General features: G+C 41.4%; 4 protein-coding genes across 4 annotated transcripts; 1 reads left to right on the top strand and 3 right to left on the bottom strand.

Moving 5' to 3' along the window:
• Positions 1-613: 613 nt before the first annotated feature.
• On the bottom strand, positions 614-2,652 carry LOC132795260 (FACT complex subunit SSRP1). The gene is made up of 3 exons (XM_060805884.1): positions 2,506-2,652; positions 1,864-2,454; positions 614-1,803 (listed from the first exon to the last, which is right to left on the bottom strand). The coding sequence occupies exons 1-3, from the start codon at positions 2,537-2,539 to the stop codon at positions 1,079-1,081; spliced, it is 1,350 nt and encodes a 449-aa protein (XP_060661867.1). The 5' UTR covers positions 2,540-2,652; the 3' UTR covers positions 614-1,078.
• Positions 2,653-2,858: 206 nt separating this feature from the next.
• On the top strand, positions 2,859-4,501 carry LOC132795261 (uncharacterized). Its single transcript, XM_060805885.1, has 2 exons — positions 2,859-3,455; positions 3,525-4,501. The coding sequence occupies exons 1-2, from the start codon at positions 3,291-3,293 to the stop codon at positions 3,873-3,875; spliced, it is 516 nt and encodes a 171-aa protein (XP_060661868.1). The 5' UTR covers positions 2,859-3,290; the 3' UTR covers positions 3,876-4,501.
• Positions 4,502-4,609: 108 nt separating this feature from the next.
• LOC132795259 (frizzled-4) lies at positions 4,610-10,157 on the bottom strand. Its single transcript, XM_060805883.1, has 5 exons — positions 9,801-10,157; positions 8,330-9,741; positions 7,582-7,826; positions 5,707-6,636; positions 4,610-5,163 (listed from the first exon to the last, which is right to left on the bottom strand). The coding sequence occupies exons 2-4, from the start codon at positions 9,325-9,327 to the stop codon at positions 5,708-5,710; spliced, it is 2,172 nt and encodes a 723-aa protein (XP_060661866.1). The 5' UTR covers positions 9,328-9,741; positions 9,801-10,157; the 3' UTR covers positions 4,610-5,163; position 5,707.
• A 930-nt stretch (positions 10,158-11,087) lies between these two features.
• On the bottom strand, positions 11,088-13,939 carry LOC132796239 (probable serine/threonine-protein kinase ifkA). Its single transcript, XM_060807330.1, has 2 exons — positions 12,545-13,939; positions 11,088-12,473 (listed from the first exon to the last, which is right to left on the bottom strand). The coding sequence occupies exons 1-2, from the start codon at positions 13,600-13,602 to the stop codon at positions 12,209-12,211; spliced, it is 1,323 nt and encodes a 440-aa protein (XP_060663313.1). The 5' UTR covers positions 13,603-13,939; the 3' UTR covers positions 11,088-12,208.
• Between the last annotated feature and the right edge of the window lie 76 nt (positions 13,940-14,015).

Here is a 14,015-nt window from a genome sequence, read left to right as displayed (position 1 = left end):
CACAAACTATCGATGTATCGTTGTTTGTTTTTCGATGTTGTTGTGCATGCAGATATTAAAATTATTATTTTTAATTTTCTTTATTTTATAATTTTAAATTATATCCATAACTTTCTTGCGAAATATGACTATTGTAAAAAAGCAAACTACAAGTATGTACAATTAATAAATATATATGTACATAAATATTACGCCGTTTGCGTCCTCAATTTACGGCATTCTAATTGTCGTGTGCTTTTAAAATATTGTTGTTTTTAATCTTGCCTTAATCAATATGGAAGTGAACAAAAACTAATTTTTTTGTAACGCCTAGATTTTTTCTTTTATTTTTTTCATAAGGAATAATGTCTCTTATAATATCGATAGCAGCGCAGTAGCTCGATAACCTAACGACTTATCGATTAACTGCTATTGTTGAGACCGCAACAAAATTTTCCCTCCAATTTAATGAGTTCAACGGTCAAAAGTTGTTTTTAAAACTAATTTGAATTTTGCTTTATTCTGTATATGTATTTTAATCTATACAATAGGTTTTTCTTTCACCTATGCCAAATGTATCAACTAACAACTCTATATATATACATGCGAGGGTAGACCGATAAGTATTTAGCCGGCTGGAAATTTGCGTCGAATGAGGAGACCTCGAGAAAATGTATTTTTCAGACGGGTTAAGGAAGTTGGAGCATCGCTGGGTCAAGTGTATCGAGCTAAAAAGAGATTATGTTGAGTAATAAATCGCCACTTTTCCAAAATTTTCGTTTTTCTTTTGGAGGCTAAGTACTTATAGGACCATCCTCATATATATTATATTATGTATCCATCCCACCTCTTACAAACCCCTTCAAATGATAATATAATGAAAATGTACAATTTTATAATGAAAACTAAATTTAAGGTATAAGTACAGATAATTTTTTTTCGAGTCGAAGGCCCCAGCAGCCAGCACTCTCTTCTCTGTTAAATGTAGTATTAAATACTAGATTTAATATAATAAAATAAAAATAAAAAATATTATGTATATTAAGTGTATTTATTATATGTCCACCTGTGATGCACTTGTTACAGTTTCGCCATCACTTTAGAGACCCGGCATTACATAGGCAATATTGTCGAGCGTCGTTGCCAAATTTGTGCTCAGCTGCTTTTTATTCTCGAGGCCGGGTATTTGCGTTGTCATGCACAAAAGCGGTCCCATGGAGCACAATAAGCTGTCCAGCAGCACGGACAAGCTGCCCGAGAGCGCAACATGTCCGTTGTGCTCTTTCAACCGTTCGCCAATCACTGTCAAACTCTCGCCCAGCAGTTTGAGATGCGCTGCCGCATCAATAGCTTCAATGCTCGACTGTTGCTGCTGTTGCTTGCCACCGATGTCAGCTGGTGATTCCAATAGACCAGCAGCCGAGGCAGCTGAGCTATTCATTGCACTCGTTGCCGGGGGTATCGACTTGATGCGACTTGTGTTTGTGTTAATGCTACGCTTTTGTCTGCTCTGCGCCCAAGATGTGGGCATCGCTGTGTTTGTTGTTGTTGCGGTGCTTGTGTTTGCCATCTGAGCGGCCAGTTTCTTGGTGCGACTCGTTGTCGCGCGATTCACAAACGTCGTGGAGTCTAGGACAGCAGCTGTTGTTGTGTTGCCATTGCTGGCCATCGCAGCGGACGATGTCGTTGTGTTGTTAAGCGCATTTTTCTCCCGTGTGCGAGCTTTTGTCGCCTGGATTTTGGCCTTGCGTCGCCAGGCGTTCTTCTCCTTGTTGGACACATTGGCCCACAGTTCGCTGAGACGTCGCGCAGCACTCGCAAAATCTGAATACCCAATGGGGAAATCAATGTTATGCACTTCAATGCATAAACTAACCTACTCACCGAGATCAGGAAAGTCGCGTTTGCGCACATCACGCGCCCACAAACTGTAAGCGGTGTATCGTGCCTTGCCTTTGTCTTTGCGCTGCTTTGTTCCAGTCACCAGCTTGCCATCTTTGAGGATCTTGCGTTTGGTGGACTTTTCGCGCATATAGAGCGATTGACGCACCCGCGAATCGTTTGTATAGCTGCTGGCCTCCGCTTCGACGCCATCGACTAAATCCTGCACCAGGTTGTCCACTTCATCGTCGGAATTCAAGAGCGTACCACGCAGATTTGTGTTGCCCCCAATGGTGTGTCTGATATCATCCTCCGTATCGCACAGATTAGGCATCACACCATCATCGTCATCGTCGTCGTCATCATCAATGTCATCGTCGTCGTCATTGTCTTCCTCCTCGGCATAGGCAATGATCATTTCCTGTTCACGTTCGCGCACCGCATTGGGCGGCCGTCCACGGCCGGGATAGCGTGCTGGTTGCCTGCCCGGGCGTTTCGTGCGCTTCTCAATCTCCTCGGGCGACTCGAAGTCCAACAGTTTCGATGACTTTTTGCGCACACGTCCACTGCGCGAGACGCCAGCCACCTGGAAGTCTGCAGGAATTGCCATTAGTCTCGTTTAGCTATCATATTTCACATGCTTACCCTTTGCCGATGGCGTTGATATGGGAGTATCCATTGTTTGGCTTTAATTTTGTATATATATAGATGTTGTAAATTTGTTTTGTTGTAAACGACGCGACGACACAAAATCGTGCAACAGCTGTTTGCAGCAGAAAAACGGTCACACCGTCCAGCGATAACTAACCATTATCGAAATCATAATGTTGTGCAAAAATGGACTAGCATGTAAACTGCACAAATTTAAAATCAAGTGATTTTTGTATTTAACGTAATGACGCATATAATTATTAATATGCGCTTTTTCTTATTATTAGTCAACTTATCGATAATTGAGTCTCATTTTTGCGTTGACGCACACGCAAAGCGTCGATTGTCGTTCGATAACCGAGCCGTTCGATTTGTTTGTAGTTTTGATAATTTTTTGTTTTGTGCTCGCTTTGTTTTTTGTTGTGGATGCGCAGCACACAAACAACAAACGGGACGACATCGAGTCGGCATTGAGTCGGCAAATTTATTGATTACATATGGCAAACTGGCGCTTGGCACGCAACGCCGCCGGCCCCCAAACCCAAGGACAAAAACGACCCCCATATGCGGCGAAGCGACATTAACGTTAACGTTAATTTGACAGCAATTCAAGAGCAAATCGACGCGCTATTTTGTTGTTTATTGAGCTCCAATCCCGGCCATTCACTCGGTGCTGTGCATTTGTGAAAGGCGCGTGTGTGTGAGCGTGTGACTAATACCAAAAAAAAAATAATTATATTAATCCCTTAAGAAAGTAAAAATTCCAAGAAAAAAAAAAGATGAGCACCAGCGAACGCAGCGAAACCGATCACATTTCAGCCCTCGAGCTGCAGTCAAATCGTCGCATGCTCTACTTCAGCGATGGCGTCATGGAGGAGCTGTCCTCCAGCGATAGCGACGCCGAGCCGGACGTGCCCGATAAGGGCTACGATGACCAGCTGCAGGTAAGCAAAGCAAAGCTAATAATGATTGCCTCGATTTCATGACTCATTTCTCATTTGTTGTTCACACAGCGTGAGTTGACGCTGGTGCCACGCCTACGTTACAAGGCCAGCAAGATGGGCAATCATATATTGGCGGGCATTGACTATGTGGGCGGTGGCCTTGCCTCCTTTCTGGGCATCACGCACTCCAAATATGCCAGCGAACTCAAGTATCACCAGCGGGCCAAAGAAGAGGCCGAGGCGCAAAACGACGAAGACCTTGACAACAATTGGCAAACGAACAACAACAACAACAACAACAACGCCGATGGGTCAACCACAATTGTTGTCTGTGAGCCGCCAGCTGCTCGTGGAGGAGTCAACAATCAATTGGCAACCACAACAAATCCAACATCATCATCATCATCAATGCCACAATAATTTATGACAAATCATCGATAATGCAAAGAATGCTCATCAGGTGCAAAACGAATTGCAACGCTTGTTTTTTTGGAGACTTTTACACATGTAACAAAACGAAAGAAGAAATATACTATATACGACATATATAAGATATATACATATATATATTTAAAAATCATACTTTTCGACACTTTATTTTTCGCTATCAGCATAAGTTACAAAATACAAATTACATGGTAAACAATTTGTAAAGCATTGTTTCATTTCATTTCATTTCACTTAGTAGGAAAGTGGAGTCTGCTCGACTCGCAGATACCCGCTACACTTCCTTTGTTTCTTTACAATGCCAGAAATCTCTAGAGGAAGGCAATCTACTCGCACATACATTATCTACAGGAAGGCAATCTACATACAATCTTATTTTCCATGTGCAGCGGGCATTATTGAAGGCAAGTCAATACAAATATATAAATATAGTTAGTGAATGTATTATTTTAAGTACATGGAAGTTCCGATAAGTTCTCTCTCTCTTAAGCTAATGGCACATTGAATACAATATACAATTACAATTGTTTTAAGTACACTTTGCGGTTTGTTTTATGTTTAGTATGTCAATCGAAATCAGGGTTTGTTATTAATCTTTATCTTTACACAAAAAAAAAAAATATATATATATATATAGAAACGCACATAAATCACAGTATCACAGTATTTGTTGCTGCGTATGACAAACAAACAACATTATTTATAGTACATTTATGCTAAAAATGAACAAAAATTGTATGCGGGGCAAGAATTGTTACAGTTCGCTTTTCTTCAACTGGAAATTGTACTTTGGTTACACTCCAAAAAAAAAGGTGTGAATATTATTTGTTTGCGCCATGAAATAAACTTCAATTCGTTTCATGACCAAACACAGAGAAACAGAATACCATATAGTATATAAAACACACAATATAAAGTACAAGACAACATCAAATGACACGCAATAAAATAGTTGAAACTAAAGTATAAAGTAGTTGGAAGCAAATGCACAAATTTGCACAAAGTCAACGCTACATAAAAATTGTTGATAAAAGCTAGATCCAAACTCAAATCAAATGCCATATACATATATACATAGCATATAGTATAGCAGCCGATTTTAGTAGCGCTCTCTTTCGGTTGACTAAAGCAGCCAAGTTTGCCAAGTTTTTAACTCAATTCAAATGCAGTTGACGTTGATTAGCTTAGCTCAGCTCGCTATAAATACATATAAATCCTAAGACTCTTCTGTTGATCCCGATTCAGACATCAGACTGCAACTCTGAAAGGAAGAAAAGAAGTTAAATTTGAGCATATTTTAATGATATACATAACATACATATGGGTAAATCTCTGGCGAAAAAACATACAACAAAACTTGAATATTATAGCTTTTGATAAGCACTTTAATTAGAGCTAAAAATGGAATTTTGGAATTGTTTTTTCTGTTTTAAAACAATTGCAAAAATGAACGATTTCATATGAAAAACAAACAAGTGTGCTCGACTGTGAGATACCCGTTACCTATTGTGAATAAAAGCATAATTTTAAATTATACCAAATTGTCAGACAAAGGAACTAATAACTTCTATAATTTGTATCCGATCAAATTCTCTTGAAATATAAATACTATAGATATTATCGTCTTTACTCTAGATTTAACATTACGCTTGTCATTCGATTTATAATCTTCGCTCTTAATATAGTGCTAATCCAGAGCTATACGAATAAGCTTTACTTATTTTTAAAATGATTTCAGTTTTGGAGTTTTTTCATTCTAAATAGTGTCAGAGATTTACTCATATATATCGAGTATAAAACCTACCTCAGAGCAGCGTCTCATTGCCGTAGCGTTGCAGCTGCGGATAATGTTGATAATTGGTGGACTGATGATGGCCATGATGACCATGCTTCTGTGTTGCATAGTAGACGCGATGCGGCTGCTGCTGTTGATGTTGTTGATGATTATGTTGTTGGCTGTGACTGTGACTGTTGTTGCGTCCCAGGGAATAGTTGGACATTTGATTGAGCGATATGGAGCCAGCGCCCGGTGGCGATTTGTATTTGTAGGGACTGGCAATCATCGGAGGCGCACTGACCAGCGATTGATGCGACGGACGCACCGAGTGATAAGACACAACTGTGCTGTTGCAGGCCAAGTGCGAGCCACGTGAGCTGCTCTGACCATCGAGCTGATGATGCTGCGACTGTTGCTGCGAATGATGTGAATGATGATGGTGATTATGATGTGACAGATGCTGCTGCTGCTGTTGCTGCTGGAGCTGCTGCTGTTGGCCACGCTCCACATTCGTTGCGGGCTTGAGGGGACGCGTTGAGAGCTGACGCTTGTACATGCTCGAAATGCTTGGCCCGAGCACCCAGGCGAAACAGCAAATGCCCAACATTAGCTCCATGAAGGCACGCGTCAAGTACGGCCAAAGAGGCGTATTCGCTTCCCTTGCACTCAGCCAGACATCGATGTTGGCAAACTCATAGATCACAGCGAGCAAGAGCATCGCACATGCGGCGCCATAGATGAACAGAAAGATCCCAATGCCGGAGCTGCTGTGCGCACTCAGCTGCAGTTGCTGTTGCAGCGTCAGGGCGTTGCTGTTGCGCACGATTTCCTTGTTGCGACAGTGCACCAAATAGCCAGAGATCAGATTCATCGACCCGAAGATCCAATAGCAGAACACTGGCGTCGCCACCAGCACTTGCAGTGCCTTGTCCGACTGATTGCCCACAAAGCAAGCGCCTATCAAGGAGACAGAGAAAGAGAGAGAGTGCTTATTAATTTGTGGTTCGAGTCTTTGCTAAGCAATGGTTGAAGTGCTTTAACTCAAGAACATTTGTTGAAATTGTTATACATATATACAGAGAGAGAGAGAGATAGAAAGAGAGAGAGAGAGACAAAGAAATAGGGACAGAGAGAGTGTTTAGCAATTCGTAGTTCGTGTCTTCGCTAAGCAATGGTTGAAGTGCTCGCTATTCGGATTGCCCTTACTCAACGAAAAATTTATAATTTTTTAAGCAACTTGAAAGAGAGAGCGAGAGACAGAGAGAGGCAGAGAATGAGTGCTTATTAATTTGTTGAAGTGAAAGCTATTTAGTTTGCCTTAACCCAACAAAGAATTTTTTTTGATTTTATTGTATTTGTACTTGTTAAATGTTAAATGTTCGTTCGATCAGCCTTATTGCTCATTCAAATTCATGTTCATGTTTAATTGACAAATTTAAGGAAACTCACAAAGTATGACAACATTTTGCCTTATACAGAACGTTTTTAAAGGCGTGAGAGTTTTTGAAATAATATATTTTTTTGTATGGAAACATTTATTTTAAGAACACGAATATATTGATTACGATGTATATTATTTAGGAAAAGCCAAAGTGATCAGCCATAGAACTTATTAGGTTACTAGCTTGAGAATCGCCGAAAAGAGAGTACAAAAGTGATTGTTCCTTATTTGATTTCAATGGGAAAACGAGCAGCTAAAAATTAAAAGTCACATTTCCGAATCACTGAAATGTGATTCCCAAAAACTTTTTTTTTTGGCTATTTTGTATTGCCTTTGTTGTAATTAATCGCTTTGTGCTAATTACAGCCTCCTAGCATTTACCATTTGGGTTATCCCAAATACTAATTTCACATTTAAGTATACAGGAGTAGTAGATAAAGTTAATTGGAATATTGACTTACCCAAGAGCTCGTCGGCGTCCACCAAACGCATCGCAATAACCGCTGCCGTTTGAAATGCGGGCAATCCCCAGGCCACAAAGCAAACAAAATTGTTGCGAGCTAAATCCTGTTGTGCCGTATTAGCACTGCCTCCTCCACCTCCACCTCCTTGTCCATGTCGCTTGGCGGGTAGCGCAATGTGTCCTTTGGTGTCCGGACTGTTGCGCCGAATGTCCCGATGCCAGCCCAAACAGAGGATGGCCCACCTAAAGCAAAAGAAGAACGGGGTAATTATTGTGTGTGCTGTGAATTGAATTGTGAATTGCTACAAGCCAATGAACCGTATTCCAACTGCTGTCCCCCTGAAATGTTCGTTCAATGAACCTTGAACCGATTCTAAGAACTATCTCTGTATGTAAATGTTTTGTTTTTTCTTCTTGGTTATATTTGAATTCATAGTGGATTACTGACATAATTGTTTATACGGGTTGCTTTACAAATAATTCGAAGAGCTTTATCTTGTTCCTAATTATCCCATTCTTAGCTGAGATATGAATTAAACGAGTTTCAAGATCGTATTTGGAGTGGTTTTAAAGTGAACTATTGAGATTTGTTATAAAAGTTAAGGGATAACTTGTTTAAAAACACTTTCTAATAACTTAATACTAGCAGTAATCTTCACTACTCTTCGGAGTAACTAACTACATATGTTGCTATGTTTCACAGTTTACGCTAAACCGGTTCGCGGAGTGGAACGTGGAACACTCACCAGGCGCAAGCAGCCATGCCAAAGTAGTAGCGCAGCAGAAAGACACTGGCGCAGGCGGCATTCGAGAGACCGTCGACCGTGAGGAGGGATTCGTTGGGCGCCTGAGGATCCGTGCCACAGGCGGTGCCGCTGCGTCCAACGATGAAGCGCACCGTCCAGCCCAAGGTGACCATGTTGTGGCACCACAACAGCGGCGAGAGGAGTCTCGACCATTTGGCCCCCGCATTGACACCGCGCCCCGCACGCTGATCGCCGCCGAGGAGGAGCAGGCAAAGCGTGGCCACACAAGCCAAGCCCAAGGCGGCGTAGGCCCAGGTGGAGAGCCAGATCTCAGAGAGATGCTTCTCGCTGGGCGTAAAGAGAATGTCCGCCTCGCAGAGTGGAGCACAGCGTCCCGAACGTTGCAGCTTAACATAGAGATGGGATTTGCCCAAGGCAGAGCAGTCGGCAGCCAACTTGGGCGATAAATTATTATTGTTGTTGTTGTTGATGCCATATTGTTGGAGCTCGTGCTCCTGGATGGGCAAATGTCCCGTCTCTCCGGGTCCCTCCATGCACATGGTCTCGTGATTGTTCTCGCGGGGAAAACGCTCACAATCGAGCGCAGGTGGCCAGGGAAAGCCGAAGCCCTGCAGCACGGGATGACAACGAATCCGGACGGATTCGCAGAGACTACGACACGGGCCAATGGAATGAACCGGCGCCTTGGGTGTGCACATTGGCACGTACGCGGCGCACAAGAATAGCTTCAGCTGTGAGCTGCAATTGTACTCGATGAGCGGCACAAAGGTTTGCAGCGTGTACTCCACATCGGTTTGCAACTCGTGACCCACCAGATTGGGCATGGAGGTCTCATTATAACCAATGCCGCGACACATTTCAATCCGTATGATTTCGCATTGGCTGCCGCTGGCGCTGCTCGCCGCTTGAGGGCGCCACAGTGCAAGCAGTAGCAGTGCTGCCAATAAGCATTTCGAGTGTGGCCAAATTGCGCTCATCCTTTTTTGACTTGTTGCTTCCGCTGCTTCTGCGTGCTGTTGTTGTTGTGGTTGCTGCAGTTTAGTTGTTACTGCTTTGCATAGTGTGTGTGCACGCCCCCAACTCCCCTTACACACACACACACACGCGCGCACAGAGAGAACTGGTTTCACACGCACACACACGGATACGCTGATACGCTTGCGCTCACTCGCTCTTGTTGATGTGTTGCTGCGGTGCTATCTCATTCGCTCTTAGCACTGTCACACCACCGCCACCGCCCCGCCCGCCTGTCTGCTCGGCACTTTGCTTGTCAACTCGTTAACTACCTTGGCGTCGTTCTTGTTATCGTCGCTGTCGCTGCTGCTGCCGCCGTGTTCTTGTTGTTCTTGTTGTTCTTGTTGGTGTTGTTTTCGTGTTCCTCCTTCCTATTGCTGCAAACTAGTTTTGTATTCTTGTTCTTCTTGGACAATTGGTATGCAGATTATCTTACTCCAATTTCCAATTTTATATGCTCGCTTAGCACTTTTTTTATGCTTTATTTGTTGTTTTGTTTACTCCCGCACTGAATGCACTTGTTGTTTATGACATTCTTTTTCTCCTTCAATTTTTTCGTTTCGTTTTATTTTTATTATTTGGCTTATGTTTGTTTATTCAAACTGCATGTAAAAATATCTTTTGATTTTTCACTTAAGCTAATCACTTGTAATAGCTTTGGCCTGCCAGTTTAGCTTTTTACACGCGAAATATTGCCACAAAATATGTATTTTATTTTCACTATGCCGTTGTTTGTTTATTTTCAAAGTTCTTTAAAAAAAAAAAAAACGAAAATAAAAATATTGCGTTGAAGTGTTTGCTAGAACATTAGTGTGGAGAAACTACAGCGATGACACGTTTGATTTATCGATGATTATAAAGTGCATAAAACATCGATAAGTTATAGAAAATTGCGATGTTTACTGCATTCGATTATGCCCCGTTTCCAATGCCACGAACCGAAAAGTATGGGCAACGGTAATATTCTTAATATGGCCGCTCTGAAATACCAGCTGTTCAAATGTAAACAAATGTTGGCGCACAATTTAAAAAACTGTACGCGAATAACATAACAACAACGATTTGGATTTGTTTCCTCTCGTTGTGTGCGCGACTACTAAAATATAACGCTTTACACGTTAGATAAACAAAATATAAGAGGTGTAATGTGTTCTACTTTTAAGTGAGCATTTTCGCATTCAATAAGGTCTTGACATCGCAATGCACAGACACTCGAAATATAGATGGCAATTTTTTTTTAAATAATTACAATCAATACACATAACATAAACATACACATAATCAAACTCTAAACTCTGTTAGTTTTTACGGAAATCAATCATTTCATTGCCTTCCATTTCCTGATTTATTGGCGTATCATCCGGATCTAATAATTCCCCATCAAAACTATAATAAATGTTAATGATATTATATAGCAAAATTGAAAAGTGTTCTATTTCGAAGCCATATTGGAAATATTTAAATGTCTTTCAATAGCACCAGCACCATAACAAAGTGAGACCGTTTGTTTACATGCAGTTTGTAATATACTGACATTTATCAAGTTATTTTGGTTTCCGCACTAAATTAATTTTATAAGAGTTGTCAATGGTCACACTACGACAAATAAAACTGCCCAAGGTAAAAGCTTTTTTTTAAAGAATGGCGGTCGTTTGAAATTGAACCAAAAGTATAGATAAGTAATGCGAGAGCTGTTATTATTGGTTTTGTTTTATTGAATTTAATAGAATTATTAACTGGTATATATGTAGATAGCAACAAGTAACACGAATTGCACTTTTTATCAACGTTATACCAAAAACAATTTTCTAACGATTCACAACAATATATATGTTCAAAATTTTTTTTACAATTTTCTTTTAACAATATCGTTATTTTCTGTACACACCACTGCGCAAGAGCGAAGTGCATATGTATTGAAGATCGACGACGCACGCACACAACATACTCTCTCTCTCTCTCTTTCTCTGTCTAACTCATGTTACCGCTTCTTCAAAATACACATACTCTCTTGCTTGCTTAATGATTGGCCTGATTGCGGTAAATGGTTTTTGTCTCTTTCATTTGCATGAGAGATAGATGGGAGGAGGCCAACATCAACAACAAAAAAGCTCACCAAATGCATAACGCGGACAAGTGGAGATATTTTGTGTTGTTGTTGTTGTCGTTGGCCACAAGACATTTGGTAACCGCTTATGTATATTTATAATAATAATAATATATATGTATATATATATATATATAATATAATTGTATATGTAGTTATAGATAATTGTTGTTTTAAGATATTACAAATACTTTACATTATTTAATTAGTGCGAGTAACAATTACAATAAAATCGAAAAACAAGCACAATATGCTCAAAATATGAAATAGTTTTCGGTATTCCTTATGTTTTGTTTTCTTTTGTTTTGTTTAAATAGACAACATGTAAATATGTGTAATGGTTGTATATGTATGTATATATACTGTATTGTACTAATATGCGGGAAGTAAGAAGGAAGGGGATGACAACAATAGGTGTGTGTGTGTGTGTTACCACAAACGGAAGAAATATCAGCGATAACAATAAAGATTTCTTCGGCTGCAACCGAAGCAGCGCCCGCATCACCCTCATCCATCCATCCATCTACAATATTATTGAGATTATGGCACATACACACAAACATATGTGTATGCACACGTATGTATATAAATGTTAATATAATGACTATTGTTGTTCTCCTGTTGTTACGCATTGTTCTTTGGTTGAGTAATAATAGTAATGTTTGATGATGGTTGGATAGTTTTCTTGTAGTTTCTTTGAATTCGAATGAAATTCAAATATGGCGCGCACGCGCACTTCATTCATCGTAGTCAGCGATGATGAGGCCGCGTTTGGTGAAATTAATCGATGAGACCGTTGATAGATTTGGTGCCGTATCGATGCCATCGAAGAGGTCACTAGTAGCTGAGCTATTCAGCGAATTGAGCGTTACGTTGAATGAACCGCCAGCGGTATTGAAACGCTCCTGCAGCTCCTGTTGTTGCTTCAGATGCTGCAGCTCATCGCGCAATGCCTGATTGCTCAAACGCAGACTCTCCGCCTCACGCAAACAGTCGCGTAAGCTAAACACATAGAGAGAGAGAGAGACAGATTAACGATAACACAAGCTTCCGATAAGTGCTTGCACACTTACTTATCGATTTCGTTTTGCATGCTTTTAATATAGTCACAGGCCTTGATCAGTATTTGCGATTTCGAATCGTTGGGCGGTGTGCGTCCATTTGCACTTCCATTTGCATTTGGATTACTTTTCATGCTGCTGCTGCTGCTCGTCGTAGTTGGCGACGTCGTCGCCGTTGCCGTCGTTGTCGTCGTCTCTAAGCTATCGGCCATGCTGTTCGTTGTTGGCTTATAACGATTGCCATCCGTTGGCAGCATCTCCTTCAGCTTAAAGATCCAGCAATTGATTTTATCGCGACGACGTCGTTCCACCTCGTTATGGGTGGCACGACGTTTATCGTCGCGTTTCTTGTACGCATCCAGCTTAACATTGTAGTTGCCGACGCCTCCACTGCCGCCGACAGATGGCGCTACTGCAGCCGTATCCTTATTGGCCACAATTAAATTGCCGTTGCTACTGTTGTTGTTGTTGCCACCGCCACCGCCACCGCCACTCATGAACAACACATTCGTGGAGTCCGGCTCCAGTTTGATGGACGCCAAATGCTCATTGTTGTGGCTGCTGTGGTTTATCTTGTTTGCTGTTGTTGTTGTTGCGGCTATTGTTGTTGCAGCAGCCGTCGCAGTCGTGTTGTCCTTAACTAAATAGATTTCACAACCAGTTGGCAGCTGCAGATTTGTGGGCAGCATGCAATGTGCCGCATGCAATGCATCCAAATCGGGCTCCTGCTTAATGCTCTCGATGGCATAAAACTCTTGAGATTCATTCGAGTTATCATCGTCGCCACAAATGGTCAAATAGATTTGAGCACCGTCTCCCATTCCCATTCCCATGCCACCCACAACGCTGCTGGTCAGAAATAAACCATTTGTTGTGCTGCTCAGATTTCCATTAACGTTCCCATAAAGTGCGACGTCTGTTGTTGTTGTTGCTGTTGTTGTTAGTGGCGTTGGTGTTGTTGTTGTTGCAGCTGTGGCCAGCTCCAGACGTGGCCGTTTCTTCACATTCATTGCAACTGGCTGTTTTTTGTTCTTCTTGTTAATTTTGTTGTTGTTTGTCTTTGCTGTCATTTCACACAATGAGTTTTTTTTTTTTGTTGGTGTGTTTGCCTTAGTGTCGAAGTTCTTGTGATGTTTTTGTTCACGTAACTTTCTTTCGTTGCTGCTGCTGCTGTTGTAGTTGAGAGGCGTAGGCGCTACTGCTGCTGCTGGTATTAACTGCCGTTGTGTAGCTGGTAGCTCGATGGCAATTTCAATTGCATTTCTCTGGCCATTTAGAAAGGCTGAGAATGTATATTATCAACACATTTGCTGCTGCTGCTGCTGTTCGACGACAACAACAACAATAATAACTGTAATTGCGACGATATGTGCTGTTTGTGCTTTTCTGCGTCTGGCATCCTTATCTACAGACTACAGTGTGACCGCAACTTCAGCTTGTCCATTCAAATATACCAGCCGGCACTAAAATGGATGGAGAGATG

Source organism: Drosophila nasuta, chromosome X (genome assembly GCF_023558535.2).
Source record: "Drosophila nasuta strain 15112-1781.00 chromosome X, ASM2355853v1, whole genome shotgun sequence".
Taxonomy (NCBI): Eukaryota; Metazoa; Arthropoda; class Insecta; order Diptera; family Drosophilidae; genus Drosophila; species Drosophila nasuta.
This window is presented reverse-complemented; position numbering and strand designations above follow the sequence as displayed.

What these genes read in the sequence shown, in the direction of transcription:
- LOC132795260 (XM_060805884.1), bottom strand. Translation starts at nt 2,539, where the DNA reads ATGGATACTCCCATATCAACGCCATCGGCAAAGG. An exon ending in ATCAACGCCATCGGCAAAGG is followed by an intron (nt 2,455 to 2,505) that starts GTAAGCATGTGA and finishes CAATTCCTGCAG; the next exon opens with ACTTCCAGGTGGCTGGCGTC. An exon ending in ACGCGACTTTCCTGATCTCG is followed by an intron (nt 1,804 to 1,863) that starts GTGAGTAGGTTA and finishes TTGGGTATTCAG; the next exon opens with ATTTTGCGAGTGCTGCGCGA.
- LOC132795261 (XM_060805885.1), top strand. Translation starts at nt 3,291, where the DNA reads ATGAGCACCAGCGAACGCAGCGAAACCGATCACATTTCAGCCCTCGAG. An exon ending in GCTACGATGACCAGCTGCAG is followed by an intron (nt 3,456 to 3,524) that starts GTAAGCAAAGCA and finishes TTGTTCACACAG; the next exon opens with CGTGAGTTGACGCTGGTGCC.
- LOC132795259 (XM_060805883.1), bottom strand. Translation starts at nt 9,327, where the DNA reads ATGAGCGCAATTTGGCCACACTCGAAATGCTTATTGGCAGCACTGCTA. An exon ending in GGCATGGCTGCTTGCGCCTG is followed by an intron (nt 7,827 to 8,329) that starts GTGAGTGTTCCA and finishes CTTTTGCTTTAG; the next exon opens with GTGGGCCATCCTCTGTTTGG. An exon ending in GGACGCCGACGAGCTCTTGG is followed by an intron (nt 6,637 to 7,581) that starts GTAAGTCAATAT and finishes TCTCCTTGATAG; the next exon opens with GCGCTTGCTTTGTGGGCAAT.
- LOC132796239 (XM_060807330.1), bottom strand. Translation starts at nt 13,602, where the DNA reads ATGACAGCAAAGACAAACAACAACAAAATTAACAAGAAGAACAAAAAA. An exon ending in ATGCAAAACGAAATCGATAA is followed by an intron (nt 12,474 to 12,544) that starts GTAAGTGTGCAA and finishes CTATGTGTTTAG; the next exon opens with CTTACGCGACTGTTTGCGTG.